The 18,088-nt window shown below is 46.8% G+C and overlaps 1 protein-coding gene and 1 long non-coding RNA gene across 2 annotated transcripts in view; both read right to left on the reverse strand.

Annotated features, from left to right (window-relative positions):
• Positions 1-6,259: 6,259 nt before the first annotated feature.
• Positions 6,260-10,204, reverse strand: LOC310847266. Its single transcript, XR_014565743.1, has 3 exons — positions 10,147-10,204; positions 8,079-8,158; positions 6,260-6,661 (listed from the first exon to the last, which is right to left on the reverse strand). It is a non-coding gene; the product is annotated as an uncharacterized lncRNA (long non-coding RNA).
• A 6,458-nt stretch (positions 10,205-16,662) lies between these two features.
• LOC310847702 (uncharacterized protein) overlaps positions 16,663-18,088 on the reverse strand; it is a gene marked incomplete at its 3' end in the record, with an annotated part of 39,465 nt that continues 38,039 nt past the window's right edge. Inside the window, exons 10-11 of the mRNA XM_083745766.1 lie at positions 17,054-17,095; positions 16,663-16,839 (exon numbers count right to left, since the gene is read on the reverse strand). Coding sequence (XP_083601892.1) covers positions 16,663-16,839; positions 17,054-17,095 — 219 coding nt within the window. The remainder of the gene's footprint in view (positions 16,840-17,053; positions 17,096-18,088) is intronic.

Consider the following 18,088-nt stretch of genomic DNA (forward strand, 5'->3'; position numbering starts at 1 on the left):
CCTCTGCCTGGTTCCCTATAACTTGGCATCTCGCAGCGAGCTTGTCACGGCTAAAAATTGGCCGCTGTTTCTTTGATGCTTAAAAAGCTGGGTCAGCATGAGTCAGCGGCCTGCACCGGGTTGTATATATAGAGTGAGAAATGTTCGATTGTTGTTGGTTGGTTAGTGAAAGCTAGTTGTGTTGATGTGTATACAGTTGGTCAGTCACTTTTGCAGAAAGACTTTTAAGAATAAAAGCAGAAAGTACTCCGCAAGGATACTTTTCTTGTGGACTCTTTTATGCCGATAAGGGTCCGAGGACCAGGCTGAGGTGACAAAGGGAGGTCAGAACCCCCCCTTGTTTTTTTTACAAACACTGACAGAGGTAACCACCAGAAGGCCCTTGGAGCTGGACCTCAGTGTCCGGGCAGAACGATGGGGGTGGAGATGCTCCTTCAGGTATACTTGAGGCTTCAAGTGTTAGTTTATTCAGCTCCGGCCCATCTGGAGCTGATATGGCTCGTCTTGTCCTGAGCCCAGCAGAGTGTAGTCTGCAAAGAAAGGATAAGTAGGTATAGTGCTACATTGCTAAACTTTATTTCTCAGCTATACCGAGAACACACAAATGTACATCTTGCCTCTGTGAGAGCAGAGAGCAACTCACTCAACAAGGAAACGACAGAACAAAGGAACAGGAAACCAGTGTACGTCACATCCAGTCTCCCTTTCCGGTGAGAACCCAACAGTAACTGAACTGTGGAATGTAAACATTGTCTTGTGACATGCAGCTGCCTCAGTGTCCGGGCAGAACGATGGGGGCGGAGATGCTCCTTCAGGTCTACTTGAGGCTTCAAGTACAGAGACTCACACCCAGATTCCCTGTTGGTCAGACTTTATCTGGGATGGCATTACCAGACAGAGCTGAAAGAATCTGTGAGAACATTTCCCCCAGAACACAAACTATGCAGTACAGGCAAAATATATGCCATGTTAGGGTTCCGGTTCCGGTCAAGATGGAGGAGACATGGTGAATCTGGCTACTCCCTAACTGAAGGCAAGATTTACACACCTAATCTATTTCTTGGCACCAGTTTATCTGCCTCCCCGTTCTACCTTTTAATGCTTTATTAGAGCTCTTCTCAAAGCTGCGTTCTATGCTCTACCCTGCTATTTTATCGGACTAACAACCTCCACCGCGAGGTTGCAGGAAAGGAAAAGCTGAGCTCTCTTCCAGCCCCCCCAGAAAGAGAGGCATTATTAATGAGTTTGTAAAGCTTCACAAGGCTCACAACTTCACTTTGAGAGAGGCTCGACAACCAATAACAAATATTGCAAAGAGGCTTATTAGCAAACGGGACTAAAGCACTCCCTATGCGAAGACATCGAGACCTCTGTCGCAATTAGAAACCAGAACCGGTTGATTACCTGAGGAACTGAAAGCAAGTTTGGCTCAATAATTTCTATTTGGCATCAGCTATTATCTTATCGTCTGTCAGAGATATCAGTAAGCTCCAGTGGCAACTACTATAAATCCATGCCCTCGCTAGTGATTCCCGCCAAGTGTTAGCACCCGGACTCTGGCATTTGCCAAGGCAAGCTCATCCCCCCCCCCCCGGAGCAGAGAGACATCAGAGAACTGCTGATATTCAATTACTCCATGCTCTAGATCTACTATGGTCCTCACCAGGAAGAACTGTAAGGACCTGGGAGTTATGCTAACCTTGCCTCATAGCTCTACAGAGCATCGAAGGAGGCAAAGCAAAATCACCAGTTATTTCCCAAAAAAGAAGTGAGCAAGAGAGTTCAGAGTGAGACCTCACTAGACGAGGTTATCCCCCTGCCTCCCATTGTGCTGGACTGGTCAATACAGCTCAAAGAACTACAAACAGGCCACAAGAGTACAAACCATTCAACAAGCTTGGCGCAAGAAATTGCCTTAGCAGAAAATGTCACGAAGGCGAAAACTATGCCATGTTAGCTGTTCATTCTCTTTGTATATGTATATATATATAAAGTTTTCAATAATAATACAATAAAAATCAAAAAGAAAAAATAACAAAAATACAAAAATAAAAATAATTAAAAACACATAAATTTTCCATTACTTATTTTTCATTAACCTATTTCCCAGACCTCCTCATACCTCCCTTTTTTGTATTCCAATTCAAATTGTTAGCTCAGCAAATCCTTATCAATAAATTTTAACCTATTTCTAAACCTTTTTTTTTCCTTCCATATTCTCTTAAAGCATTACAGCTGGAAACCACTTAGTTTCTATCCGACATCATTCTAACATTCATTAATTTTGCAATATTTCTGTAGATAGTCTTTAAATTTCTTCCAATCTTCTTCCGCCGACTCTTCTCCCTGGTCTCGGATTCTGCCAGTCATTTCTGCCAATCCCATATAGTCCATCACCTTCATCTGCCATTCTTCCAGAGTGGGTAGATCCTGTGTCTTCCAGTACTTTGCAATGAGTATTCTTGCTGCTGTTGGGGCATACATAAAGAAAGTTCTATCCTTCTTTGACACCAATTGGCCGACCATGCCCAGGAGAAAGGCCTCTGGTTTCTTCAGGAAGGTATATTTAAATACCTTTTTCATTTCATTATAGATCAATTCCCAGAAAGCCTTAATCCTTGGGCACATCCACCAAAGGTGAAAGAATGTACCTTCATTTTCTTTGCATTTCCAACATTTATTATCGGGCAAATGATAAATTTTTGCAAGCTTGACTGGGGTCATGTACCACCTGTAAATCATTTTCATTCTCTGCCCGACCACCTGCTTTCACCCCACTATCTCTCATCTGACCCCACTATCTCTCAACCCATTATTTTACTGTACATGCTGGAAGCCTCCCTGAACCTTACATGGAGCCTGTAAGTTTCCCTTCAGCTGGTTCTTACCAGTCTTGCAGTCAGGTTGCATCCTTGTATACATGAAACTGGCCTCACTGAGAAGAGGACCTAACAGTAATTTCACATCCAATGCAGAGATGAAGGAGCTGGTTTTCTATATGGCAAAGCCTTTTGGGAGGAGGACCTAGCACACCAGTGGTCCCAGACTGCAGGAAGCAGAGCTGGGAAACAGACTCTCTTTTCACTGGAGACCACAGAGAGCTGCTGCTCACCAGCAGAGTCGACCCTTGACTAGATGGACCATGGGCTCCCTGATTTGCTGTGAGGTATCATCCTGCCAGAGACATCACCTTGCCAACAAAGGTCCGTATAGTAAAAGTTATGGTTTTCCCAGTAGTGATGTATGGAAGTGAGAGCTGGACCATAAAGAAAGCTGATCACCAAAGAATGGATGCTTTTGAATTCTGGTGCTGGAGGAGACTCTTGAGAGTCCTATGGACTGCAAGAAGATCCAGCCTCTCCATTCTGAAGGAAATCAGCCCTGAGTGCTCACTGGAAGGACAGATCCTGAAGCTGAGGCTCCAAGACTTTGGCCACCTCATGAGAAGAGAAGACTCCCTGGAAAAGACCCTGATGTTGGGAAAGATGGAAGGCACAAGGAGAAGGGGGCGACAGAGGACAAGATGGTGGGACAGTGTTCTCGAAGATACCAGCATGAGTTTGACCGAACTGCGGGAGGCAGTGGAAGACAGGAGTGCCTGGCGTGCTCTGGTCCAGGGGGTTACGAAGAGGCGGACACGACTAAACAAAGTAGGAGATGGGTGATTGACTCAATGGGTATGGTAAACCTGTTGACGACTGTTAACGACTGCAATTAGTCCAACAGAAAAAGGCAAGGGATAGTATGCAGGTGACCCCACCCTCCCACTATATATAAGGGTCTGGTGGCTTTTGTTTCAGTGTATCTGAAGAAGTGTGCTTGCACATGAAAGCTTATTCCCAGAACAAACTTAGTTGGTCTCTAAGGTGCTGCTGGAGAATTTTAAAATTTATTTTGAAGAAGTTTACTCACATTGGGACGTGGGTGGCACTGTGGGTTAAACCACGGAGCCTAATACTTGCAGATCAGAAGGTCGGCGGTTCGAATCCCCACGATGGGGTGAGCTCCCGTTGCTTGGTCCCTGCTCCTGCCTACCTAGCAGTTCGAAAGCACGTCAAAGTGCAAGTAGATAAATAGGTACCATTCCAGCAGGAAGGTAAACGGCGTTTCCATGCGCTGCTCTGGTTTGCCAGAAGCGGCTTAGTCCTGCTGGCCACATGACCCAGAAGCTGTCTGTGGACAAACTCCAGCTCCCTTGGCCAGTAAAGCAAGATGAGCGCTGCAACCCCAGAGTCGTTTGCGACTGGACCTAACGGTCAGGGGTCCCTTTACCTATACCTTTAATATTCTGTTGGGAGCCGCCCAGAGTAGCTGGGGAAACCCAGCCAGATGGGCAGGGTATAAATAATAAAATTGCTGCTGCTGCTGCTGCACACACACACACACACACACACACACACACACACACACACAAACTCTATCTCTCTCCATTTTTACCCCCATCCTCCTGACTGATGAGTTCTGCAAGGGCAAAACCTGAGGCCAAGGACCCAGAGACCCAGAGGAAGTTCTCTGGCAGTGCCACCCCCTGGGCTAGGCTGCTTCTAAGTCAGAAGTCAGCAAAGTCGGGGCTGGCTGAGAGAAAATCGGAAATGTGCAATTTTTGGAGAGAAAAAAATATCTGAAAAATGAGGTCACCCCCTCCTCACTTTTCTGTTATTTCTCCAAATCTTCAGAAACAAACAAGGAGGAAAACGGGGTGGAATTGGGGTGGTTTCTCCCCCCCCCCCCAATTTTTTATTATCCTTCCTCCAGGCCTTCACACCCCTAGGAAAAACTGGGGTTGGTCAGGCCGTGCTCCACCCTCACGGACCAGCCTCTTCCGTAAAGCGCTTTGGGTTTCGAGTCCCCGGGCGACAATCAAAGCGAGTGCCAGGCCTTGCGTCTCTGTGGGGTCTCCTCCATTCATCAGTTCCTCACTCCCGATCTGAATATAACCAGAGTGCACTTAGCGGCCTCTTTGTTTCCTCCTCGCTTGCAGAGCCAGCTGCATTGTGGCACCGGCGGGAGCTTTGATCATAATTCCTCTGACATCAAAGCGTCCTCCGCGCTTTTAGTCTCTCAGCAAAAGGAGTTCTTCTAATGTGCCGTCTGCTAAGTTGGCATCAAAGGGAAGAGGAGCCTGCGGGGAACTGACACTAAACTGAGTCAGTCGGAGAACTGTAGTCGTCTAAACCAGCCTCCGCCAACATGGCGCCCTCTGGGAACTCAGCCCACAGCCATGGCCTGGGCCCCTCCCGATCTGTGGGGGTTTTGTGGGTGTGTTCTGCAAGGGGCCAATGGTGCCATGGGCCATCCCAAATAGGATGGGGCAAGCTTTTTTTTCTCCTGCTCTGGAGGGTAGGGAGCGTTTGAGCTGGGTGCTCAGACCGCATGGCTATCACCAGCCACTCCTGAGTTCTTATACCAACAATTTAGGAACTTTCCCCACTTTGTAACCAAGCAAAGTTGTACTGCCTGTGCAACTTTCTGAAGGACATGAATCTGACCTTTGAAGAGTTTGCAAGTAAACCTTTTTTGTTTGTTTGTTTTTACTAGTAGTCCTTTTCCCACGCTGGGGGAAGAGAGAAACTTTGGCAAGGAACTTTTGAAGGAAATGTTTGAGAACTCACCATAGGAGCCAATGCCTAGGGGCCAAGAAATACAAAGCCTCTGTTTCTTTCCCCTCACATCATACACTGTTTTTGTTCAGGCCAGTCAGTAAAGTGGATTTATTTCTCTCTGGACTCCATCTGCATTATTTAAGTGACTTTGCTAACACATACAGGCAACTTTTCCACATCGATTGATTGGGGGTTCCCCCGCACCATACTGTGGTCCTGTCTCTTTTAGCTGTGGCTTCCATTTTGCATTGTGCCACACACACACACATCATGGCATTTTGTGACGGATGCCCATTGCACTTCCCATTTCAAGTTCCATATGGGACCAGTGTCCCCCAAAGATTGGAGACCCCCGAACTAACATGTAAGCAATGCACCTATGTGCAAAGCACAGGCTTGGTTAGGTGCGAATATCTCAAGCAGTGAGGAGCTAGCAAGTTTTAATCTGTTTTAGCATTTTAACTCTCTGCATGTTTTAAAGTAACGCAGATCATTCCTGATTTTGTCATTTCACCTTTTCGTAAACCACTTGGAGGTGTGTGTGTGTTTGTTTTTTGTTTGTTTGTTTTAAGAATCAAATGGTGCATAAATTTGACAAAGCAATTAAATAAAGAAATAAATATCAGATGCCACAACTCAGGAATGCAGTCCAAAGATTCTTTAATGAAACAACTTTCTTCTCACCCTTTAGCCCTTAAAATCACCCCTGAAAACTGCCCTTAAGCAGAATAAGCGCTGCTATTATCCTAGAAAAATAGGTGCCAGAACTCACCACAAACGCCTCCCTTGTTCTCTTAGAATGGCACCAACTGAGTTCCAGCTGAAAAAAGCCCTGATTGCAAGATCTAAAGATGCGCACAATTGAAGATACACCCCTGTGCATGATTGACCCCATCCCACTACAGAGAACATAGAGAAATCAACCACCCGGGTTTCCCCTCCTTTTCCCCTTCTGAGCGAAGCAAAGGGACCCCTCTGGCTTCCGTCGAAGGGTCTTCTCCAGCCACCCGAGGTTCTCAGGGCAAGTAGTTCAGGTTGCAGCACCACATGGCAAATTTCTGTTTTTTAAAGGAAAAAAAGGCCAGAAGAGATTGGGTGAGGATGATAAACCTCCTATTTTGCCACTGGATTCCACCCTCTTCAACTCAGGCCCCTGTAAATTCTGGCACCTGAGGCAGAAAACCCAAACAGTGGACACATGCACTCGGGGGAAGGGGAATTGGGGCCCCTGCATTACGTTAACACCCGTGTCGCCTTTGTAAGAACTCCATCATTTAGTGTGGCAGCATCCACACTTTGGAACTCCCTGCCTATGGACATCAAAGTGGCACCTTTGCAGTTCACTTTGTGGCACCTGCTAAAAACATTCTTCTTTAGACAAGCCCATCCAGGTGCTTAGAAAGCTGGCAGGACTTTTAATCTGTTCCAGTAATTAAACTTTCCCTATACATTTCCCTTGTACAATTATATTTCTTGCATTGTTACACATTCCTTGTACACATTTTCTTTTCTCTTTTTTGCAAGGCCTCTCTTTCCCAATCAAAGAGGATGTATAACTTTTATGAAATAATAAACTCGGGGCACAATTCCTTTGGGAAGTTCTCCTGCACAGGCCCTTTTGGAATGAACGGGGGTATGGGGGGGGAAGGTGGCAATGGAAGAAATCCTGGCCAACTGGGACCCTTTCAGGACACAGTAAAGGTAAAGGTAACGGGATCCCTGACCATTAGGTCAAGTTGTGGCCGACTCTAGGGTTGCGGCGCTCATCTCGCTTTATTGGCCGAGGGAGCCGGCGTACAGCTTCCAGGTCATGTGGCAAACCAGAGGAGCGCACGGAAACGCCGTTGACCTTCCCGCCGGAGCAGTACCTATTTATCTACTTGCACTTTGAAGTGCTTTCGAACTGCTAGGTTGGTAGGAGCTGGGACTGAGCAATGGGAGCTCACCCCGTCATTGCGGGGATTCGAATCGCCGACCTTCTGATTGGCAAGCCCTAGGCTCTGTGGTTTAACCCACAGCACCACCCGCGTCCCTCGGGACACAGCAGAAGGGTCATAAATGAAACTTTACTATGGGAAGTGGAAAGCAGGATGGGTTGGAGAGGGAGCCTGACAGGGGCACTTAAAGAGATCCTTGGTGGTAGTCAAGCTATAGCCAAAAGGTAGACCTTCCTCACCCAGACTCCCCCCGTTTTCATGGCTACTAGCCAGAATGGCTCTGATCTGCCTCCAGAGCTGGAGTTAAAATACCAGAACAGAATAAAATTCACACAAGCCTTTCCAAGCTCAACATCAAGAGGCAGGGAGTTCCAAAGGGTAGCTGCTGCCACACTAAATGATCAAGTTTTTACGAATACAGAAGAGGGATTATGGGACACTGTGCCCCCCCTGCATTATTTCCCAATTCCCCCATTTCTTATGTCCCGCATGCTCTCCCACCCAACACTGGCATACAATTTAAAGTCTCTCTTCTCACCGGGACAATGATGACGTCACCGCAGGAGGAACAGGCACAGTTTTGGGGGGAAGGCCAGGACATTCCGTCTTTCAGCTTCTCTGCAGGAGAAGACGGGGAATAAAAAAATTATCATGCAGTTATGGCTGTGCCCACATCACAAGAGCCAAAGACTGATACCTCTGGCATTTTTGCCTTGGAGCACGTACGATACAATACAATACAATATCTTTATTGTCATTGTCCCATACAGAACAATGAAATTGACAAACTACATAAGACATTCAAAAACCCCTAAAAACTCTGAAACCCCATCTTAAAACACAATATACTATAGAGACTCCTTATGCTGTGTTTAGAACCAGAATTGCATTTGTGTAGAAACTGTTTTCCAGGCGGCTGGTCCTAGTCTTTATAACCCTGTACGTTATTCCAGAAGGCAGAAGCTGAAAGAGATCATTTCTGGGGTGTGCACTATCCTGCGCTTTCTCTGCAGCTTTCTTATGGCACCTGGAAGCGTAGATTTGATCCAAGGTGGGAAGAGTGCACCCAATTCTTCTCTCCGCAGTCTTTACAACCCTGGACAGCATTGTTTTCTCCCTGGCTGTGCCGCTCCCAAAACACACACAGAGACCATAAGTTAATGCACTCTCCACAGTGCAATGGTAAAATGCCATCAACAGGTCCTTTGATGGATTGTTTTTTTGGAGGATTCTCAGAAAATATAACCTCTGCTGTGCTCTCTTCATCAGGTCTTTGCTGTTTCCCCCCCAGGTTAGGTCATCTCTCAACTCCATTCCCAGAAATCGAAACACCGAGACCTGTTCCACGCACTTCCCCTCATTAATAAGTGGCTGAATATTCCATTTACATTTCCTAAAGTCCACAATTATCTCTTGTTTTCTTTAAGTTACAGAGTAAGATGTTTTTCCTGCACCACCAAAGGGATGAGGAAGGTGGGTGAAGTAAATTAAAGAAATCAAGGCATCAAAAATAATAGAAGGGCATAAAAAAGCAACATGGTGTTACGGAAGGGGGGGCACGTCTTCTTCACCTTCTTCTTCGCTACAATATATCCATTTATTCCCAATTGTCAATGTCAAAAGGGACTAAAATCTATAAAATCCATAGAAAATCAACGTGCCAATTTGCTCAATTTCTCTAGGACTCCATCACCCCTCCCCTGTCCTCCATAATCCCTCAAGCAAGGTGTCAAGACCCTAATCCTGTCAAATCACTCTGCCAAGCCTTTCCTCCGGGCAATGCCAGGTGACAGACTATGCATACATGGACCATTGTCTTCCCATCACCGGCACTCAGGAAGCGCTTATCTGCGCATATCTCCAGCTCTGCATATTCCCCCCTCCCTCCTCCATATGTTAATCCGGTGTAACCCAACCTCTCCTTAATGTATTCATGATGTAACTCGGATGTATTTTGCACTGTATTCTGGGACATGGAGGGAGTTTCAAAAGTTCATGTCACCCCTTTCTCGAGGTTCAATCTCGTCTTGAACCTGTTGCACAATAAACTTGGATCTTCTGTTTGCTCCTGTGCCCGGCTGAGCTCATTTTCTTCCGCAGGGACCCGCGGACACTTAGTCCGACGAGCTGGGTGGCAGAGTAGCCCCGCACCCAGATTTTAGCCGTAACAATGGTATATCTGGGAAAGACTTATTGTTAGGTTGGTAGAGAGCTTAAGACCATTAGGAAACCCAAACTCCACTATATACTGCAGAGAGGGAGTCCGGCCTTCATTTGATGCAGATAAAGTCCCAACAAGCAGCTTAGGTTTTTTAGAGTCCTCCAAGCCTTTGGCAACACATAATATTTGAGTTATTATTTTTTTCTGCCACACTTTTTATTTCTTTTTTTACCCACACGGAAGTTGCCAGTCTCATAAGGTTTTCCATTGGGGGGCAAGTGAGGATTGGGGGGCCACTGACATTCATGTCAAGGGTCCCTGAATGCTGGAACCTTTAAACCGACCATCCCCTAGATTTCGCTGCAGCAAAGTCAGAAGGAGATGCTTGAGCCGGTGCAAATCTCACCAGCCGTCTCAGCCAAACGCGCCCCTGAGCAACACTCACCGTTGAATAAGTTCTGGCAGTGTGTCCTTATTGGAAACAGCTCCTCTATCATGGAGCCCTGCGAAAAGAAAACCCTCCATGCGTCAAGAGAGAGGCAGATGGGAATCATGGAATTGTGGACTTCGAAGGGGTCCCCGAGGGTCATGTAGTCCAAGCCGCTGCAGTGCAGGAACCACGTTTAAAGACTCCATGGCCATGCAGCCTCCAAACGAAGGAGAATTGGCCACCTTCTGAGGCATCGCACCTTAACTGCATTTGCACTTTCTTTCCGTAGAGGGAAGAAAGGGAGTGGAGCAGGAGGAGGAGTGGGAGACCACCAGCCCTTGGGCCAAAGGGGTGGACTAGATGCCTTTGGGGGTCCCTTTCAAAGCAACTGGAAGGAGACTGGGGAAAAGGTAGGTAAGTAGCACTTCTACCAGGGTGTGTTGGATAATAATAATAATAATAATAATAATAATAATAATAATAATAATAATTTATTATTTGTACACCGCCCATTTGGTTGGGTTTCCCCAGCCACTCTGGGCGGCTTCCAACAAAGATAAAAGATACACTGAAATGTCACATATTAAAAACTTCCCTGAACAGGGCTGCCTTCAGATGTCTTCTGAATGTCAGGTAGATGTTTATCGCTTTGACATCTGATGGGAGGGCGTTCCACAGGGCGGGCGCCACTACCGAGAAGGCCCTCTGCCTGGTTCCCTGTAACTTGGCCTCTCGCAGTGAGGGAACCGCCAGAAGGCCCTCGGAGCTGGACCTCAGTGTCCGGGCAGAACGATGGGGGAGGAGACGCTCCTTCAGATATACTGGACCGAGGCCGTTTAGGGCTTTAAAGGTCAGCACCAACACTTTGAATTGTGCTCGAAAACGTACTGGGAGCCAATGTAGGTCTTTCAAGACAGGTGTTATATGGTCTCGGCGGCCGCTCCCAGTCACCAGTCTAGCTGCCGCATTCTGGATTAGTTGTAGTTTCCGGGTCACCTTCAAAGGTAGCCCCACGTAGAGCGCATTGCAGTAGTCCAAGCGGGAGATAACCAGAGCATGCACCACTCTGGCGAGACAGTCTGCAGGCAGATAGGGTCTCAGCCTACGTACCAGATGGAGCTGGTAAACAGCTGCCCTGGATACAGATTTGACCTGTGCCTCCATGGACAGCTGTGAGTCCACATTGACTCCCAGGCTGCGCACCTGGTCCTTCAGGGGCACAGTTACCCCATTCAGGACCAGGGAATCCTCCACACCTGCCCGCCTCCTGTCCCCCAAAATCAGTACTTCTGTCTTGTCAGGATTCAACCTCAATCTGTTAGCTGCCATCCATCCTCCAACCGCTTCCAGACACTCACACAGGACCTTCACTGGTTCTGATTTAAAAGAGAGGTAGAGCTGGGTATCATCTGCATACTGATGGACACCCAGCCCAAACCTCCTGATGATCTCTCCCAGTGACTGCATGTAAATGTTGAAAAGCATGGGGGAGAGGACAGAACCCTGGGGCACCCCACAAGTGAGTGCCCAGGGGTCTGAACACTCATCCCCCAACACCACTTTCTGAACACGGCCCAGGAGGAAGGAGCGGAACCACTGTATGACAGTGCCCCCAGCTCCCAGCCCCTCAAGACGGTCCAGAAGGATGTTATGGTCGATGGTATCAAACGCCGCTGAGAGATCCAGCAGAACTAGGAAACAGCTCTCACCTTTGTCCCTAGCCCACCGGAGATCATCAACCAGTGCGACCAAGGCAGTTTCAGTCCCATGATGAGGCCTGAATCCCGACTGGAAGGGATCCAAATGGTCCGCTTCTTCCAGGCGTGCCTGGAGTTGTTCGGCCACCGCTCGTTCAATCACCTTGCCCAAGAATGGAAGATTTGAGACTGGGCGATAGTTGGCCATCGTGGCCGCATCTAAAGATGTTTTTTTAAGAAGCGGTTTAATAACCGCCTCTTTCAGCGGGTCGGGGAAGGCTCCCTCATGGAGGGAAGCATTCACCACCCCACGAAGCCCATCGCCCAGTCCTTCCCGGCTAGCTTTTATAAGCCAGGATGGGCAAGGATCCAGGAGACAGGTGGTGGGCTTCACTCGTCCAAGCAGCCTGTCCACATCCTCGGAGGTAACAGATTGGAATTGATCCCACACAACTTGACTAGACAGGACTCTAGCACTCTCCCGCCCCGGCCCTGCTCCCACGGTGGAGTCTACTTCTTCCCGAATCTGAGCGATTTTATCTGCAAAAAACTTTGCAAAATCATTGCAGGAGAACATGTGGCCCATACTGGGCCCTGATGTTGCAGGTGGTTCCGCTAAATTGTGAACCACCTGAAAAAGTCTCCTGCTGCTGTTTTCTGCAGATGCAATAGAGGCGGTGAAGAAAGTCTTCTTCGCCGTCGCTATCGCCACTTGGTAGGCTCGACGTTGAGCTCTAACCTGTGTCCGGTCAGATTCGGAATGAGTTATCCACCACCGGCGCTCTAGCCGTCTCAACAATTGTTTCATTGCCCTCAGATCCGTGGAAAACCATGGGGCTCTCCGGGCTCCATGCAATCGGAGAGGGCGCTTCGGAGCCAAACAATCAATAGCCCTGGTTGACTCCACATTCCAGCGGGCCACCAGGGAATCGGCTGAAAGGCCATCAACATGGGATAAAGCATCCCCTACCACTCTCTGGAAACCATTTGGATCCATTAAGTGGCAGGGGAGGACCATCCGAATCGGTCCCACCTCCCTGCAAATAATAATAATTTATTATTTGTACCCCGCCCATCTGTCTGGGTTTCCCCAGCCTCCCTGGGCGGCTTCCAACAAAGATTAAAAACACATTAAAATGTCACACATTAAAACTTCCCTAAAGAGGGCTGCCTTCAGATGTCTTCTAAATGTCAGGTAGTTGTTTATCTCTTTGACATCTGATGGGAGGGCATTCCACAGGGCGGGCGCCACCACCGAGAAGGCCCTCTGCCTGGTTCCCTGTAGCTTTGCCTCCACAGTGAGGGAACCCACCAGAAGGCCCTCGGAGCTGGACCTCAGCATCCGGGCAGAACAATGGGGGTAGAGACGCTCCTTCAGGTATATTGGACAGAGCCCTGAATGGCACAGATCAAGAGTTGGGGGCTTGGGCAAATGCTAGTAATTTTAGAGGCGCGAAGACCCCAAGGAAGACCAGATAGCAGGGGGAGAACCATCGAGCCCAGAAACCGCAAGATGCAAGGCGGGAGCGTATTCTCTGCATTGCAACCAGCATCGTTTCAGCACCAGTTCCACTCTGTCATGGCTTTCCCTCAAGGAATCATGGGAATTGTAGTTGGGTGGCAAGGCTGGGGGGTCTCTGCTAGAGGTCCCTGCCGCCCTCAAAACCACAGGGCCCATGATTCCCTAGAGAGAGGAAGAGATGTGTCAATCGGTTTAAAATCTGTGCGGTCGATATGCCCTGCAACGGCCTGGGCAAAAACCCATGATATGTTGATTTCGCCCGACTAAAAGCTGGAGGGGGGGGAAGGGCTGAGTGAGGTCAGCTCCATCCATGAGCCCCGCTGCCCCCATTAAATCACCCGATACTTACAGAAATCGTGCAAGGTTTCCCGCTGCAAGCAGCTGTAATCTGGAGGTCGCTGGGGAGAGAGGAATGAGCCGCTGTGATGCGAGGGCAGAGCCACCCATCCCCTCCCCATCCATTCCCCAACTTTCAATCCCAAACCAGGCCCAGGTCTCTTTGCAACTTCCAATCTATAGGGCCTCTTTCCTTCCTTGCATTCACAGCCTGAGTCCTGCATCCCTGCTTTCTGAGTGTTATGTACTGAGTTGGATTCAAAAAGCAGCAGTCTTATAGGTCCTAGAACAATAGGATCCAGAATGCAGCAGTCTGATTGGTCCACAGGAGCCACCCAATCCAGCTCCAGGTGAAGGGAATTCGCGACCTGATTGGCCTAGAGGAGAATCCCGGAATTAGCCAATCATGTGGGGCCCATTGTGTAAATAATGTATATAAAGCAGACATTCTGGGGGAACTTCCATTCCTCCTCACCCCTATGAGCTGAATAAAAAGCATGAAATCCACTCTCGACTCCGAGTATATTTCATTGAGACAGGCCTCTTCAACACCTACTCATCTGGGGACCTTCCAGAGTGTGAGTTGTGTGCAGGGAGGAAGAAGTGTCAAGGGTGCCCACAAACAATGCTCTCTGCCCCAAGCCCACCACAGCTGCCCACTAGGGCCTCCATCCACGGTCCCAAGGGACCTAATCCAAACCAGGGGATGGATCCTTGCATGCATTACCTTATCTCACCCACCGACAACAGCAGCAGTCGTCTTTGGCAGTCAATGGCCAGACGCACAATTATTCTCACTTTCTAAAATTGGAAAGCAAAGGGCATCAAAGTCGAACCGAGGACCAGGTGAGATTGAGAGCAATCCGTTTTTTAAGAGATTTAGACTCCGTCCAGCTTTGCTCACATCAGATGGAGTCTTGTATCAAACGACCACTTGCACACAGACGCTGCATGTTTCTTTTAAACTGAAATAAGTATGTGCAAAATTAAATGCTAAGCTCAGGTTGCACAGAGGAGTGGCTCGTCTTTCACCAGTTTATTGCCTTTCATTTATAGCTGCGTGCTGGTTGCTTTTAGGAGCCTAGAAAGCACGTGTGCCTAATAGTTCATCTTTTCAGTACAGCAGGGTGGGGAGATCGGGGGAGACACACTTCTTGTTGAGACCAAGGAGCAAAACAAGAATGGGGGAGGGAAATAGGTGTAGATAAATTCTTCATTGAGGTTTTCAGAAAAGTCCACCCCTGATTTGGGGCTCCTGAAGAGTCACTTGCCCGGTGTTTTTACTTACCACTTGAACTTGAAGGAGGCCAACAAACTCTGACTGCAAATAGCCAATATCGAGACGCAGCTCAGCATCAAGATAGGCATAATTAGCAGTAAACTGGATGGAGATGCTTCTGCATGAGATCTTCAGAAAAGCAGGAAGATCCGCTGGACAATCAATCTGTCGGAAAAGAGGGTAGATGTGGTCTCTCAGGATCATCTATCCTGGCTCTGGCGCACGTCACCAGTGGGGTGGAAGTTATCAATCAATCAATCAATCTTTATTACGGTCCAGAGACCCAACAAATCGTTACAAAGCAATTCAGACAGTCTACCTCCAGATTAAACAAGCATTTTGTTCAGAATATAGGGATCATTGGTTCTTGCAACCACCGATAAAAACTTTGCCACTGTTAATGTTCTAGCGTTTGTCCGGTCTTCCAATAGGAACCTGACATAGCGAGCCTCTGATTTTCCCAGGAAAGGTACCAGCAAGGGTAATATCAGTTCAGCCCCGGCTTGCTCGTAATTCGCACAGTACAGCAAAATATGTTTTTATAGAATCGATGTCTTGGGCACACGAGCAAAGTCTGTCCTGGTAGGGAACTCCTCTCAACCTGCCATCCAACACTGCAGAAGGAAAGACGTTTAGTCTGGCTTTGGTGAATAACCTTCGATGGTTTGGTACTGTCAGATTTTTAATGTAAGGTGTTAGGGAAGACCAGTTTGGTATTTAAGGAGCTATCAAAGGCTGCCGCAATGTACACAGAATCATTCAACAATTAAATGAAAATATACTGAATTGATACTTAAAACATTAATATTATCAAAACATTACTGTACCTACTCTAAACAGAGCTATAAAAGTACCTTACTATACAAATTTAGACAGTAAACAATAAAATTTGTAAGCTAAAATTATCACATGACCACTAATATATTAAAAATAATATTAATTAATACAATGTGCAATTATATTCGGAGTTTGGTGATAAAGATAGAATATAGCTTGATGTAGATAGGGTCAAATAAATTCATCTCCTTTACAGTTGGTGGCTACCTTGGCTATATAATTTGCTCTAATTTGATAAAGTGATAGAAGAAAACACAAAATTATTTTTAAAAGGCATATAATATCCTTTTGGAATGGGAGACCAAAGATGAAGAAGGAAAATCAGTACTGATTAAATGGGTGCAAGATGTAGGACATAATATACAATTTCAATAATATACAATGACCCTGGGTGTCCCTTCCAGCTCAATCGTTCTATAATTCTATGAAATCAACTTATCTCACCAGGAGATGCTGGCTTTTTTGTTTAGAAATTGCTAAGCATTGGTTTTCTGCAGCAGGCCTGTCGATAAGATTCGTGGCCTGCTCAGGGGTGGCCCTGTTGCTCTGGTCGAGAAACTGACCTGCCAGTTCAGGGAGGCCAGAGGCAATATCTCCCCATATGAGATGGGACAATCAACCGAGACAACCTCCCCAGACCCACAGAAACATCTGGAGAGACTTATCAGAGAGATTTCAATACACATCATAAGCTTGTTCTAAGCAGCGATTCCAGCTATAAGCTGCTGCTGTTTATTGTATTTTAAATTGTGTTTCTCTTACGTGGGAAAACAATAAAATGCTTTTGAAAAAGCCAGCCCAGAGGATTCTTCACTTTCAGCTGGCTTCACACTTTGTGTGAAAGACCAGCAAATCCTGATTCAGCTGGCAGTCCTTCCTGTCCCCATTGAAGCCCCTGAAAACAGCTGCAAAACTGCTCCATAGACAGAGCGGAGAGATGTGCTGGCGACAACACAGGCACTAGCCAATCGGCTCCCACCGCGCAGCTTCAGCTGAACCGAGCTGCAAACTTGCAAGGCTGGTTTCCAGAGCTTCTCCTGGGAAGAGGAAAAGGGTATCGTCGTCCTGAACTTGTTGAGGGGTGTTTCCAAAGTGGTCGGTATCGCTGCCAAAATGCTGTGTCCGTCGCTCACACGCAGGGGAGCCAAGAAGCCATTTCGCCACCCTGCCAGCCCATGAACAAATCTCTGAAAATCTCCCCATCCCCTGACACACCCAAAGAACATCTCATAGCCAAGGAGGATCACCTACCTCAGAGATTTGGCTCATTATTGAAGTGGTGGTCACAGTCGACTGTGGAAAGAAAATACATCTTGATTATAATGTTCTGCCATGGTCCCCCCCCCCCCCCCCGCTCCCCATGCTGAGTTCTGTTCAAAGAGTCAACCAGGAGATTTCTTAAATTAAAAGAAGTTTAAAGATTATTTAGTAAATATTCTAAGATAATATAAGTAGTAATATCTGTGAGTACCAAATTGGCTTGGGAGTTAAATGTTTTAAATTGTATGACACTATGGATAGAAGTGAATATGATAAGAAAGAAATATATTAATTGATTAAGTTAATCTTATTGGAAATTAGTATTGGAAAACTGCTACAATGAAATATATGGAAAATCAGCTAGAGGGATTTGAGGACGTTAACTAACAATGGTAATAAAAGTGGGAGTATAAGAGTTAGGATGAATGTTTGTAGGTTTGTTTGGTTTTTTATATCTTTTTTTCTTTTTTGTTTATGTTTGTTATAAATTTGGAAAATCAATAAAAAAAATTGGGGGGGGGGAGGAGACACGCTGTCTGAAAGGATGTCTCCCTGGATACTTAAACTGAGGATTGAGATTGTGTGAAGCCACAGAGAGGAGAAAAAGAAACGGGTGTCCTGTGGCAAATAGCACCGGATACTACCCTTATATTCATGACAGGGGCTGGATCTACATTGATCTTACAGAACGTTATTTTTCAATAACGTTTAGAACGCTTAATGGCAGTTTCCCATTGTCGGTGGCTCTCTGCTCTGCAGCACCCCCTGGTGCCACATTTTAATAAGACATTTTTAACGTTATCAATGGCAAGTGTACTACTGCTCTAAGGGGATCGTGGCTAATTGTTGTGGGGTTTTTAAAATGGAGGTTTTTAATTGTAGTTGTTCCTTTCTGTATATTCCCCCATTAAAAAAAAAATAACATCTGCTTTGAGATCCAGATGTGAAAAGCGGAGAGTGTTTGTGTGGGATGTAATCCATTGGAGCAGTCAAATTACACAATCCCTAGAGTGGACACAGACAGGG

Source organism: Podarcis gaigeae, assembly GCF_964106915.1.
Source record: "Podarcis gaigeae genome assembly, chromosome: 6".
Lineage (NCBI taxonomy): Eukaryota > Metazoa > Chordata > Lepidosauria > Squamata > Lacertidae > Podarcis > Podarcis gaigeae.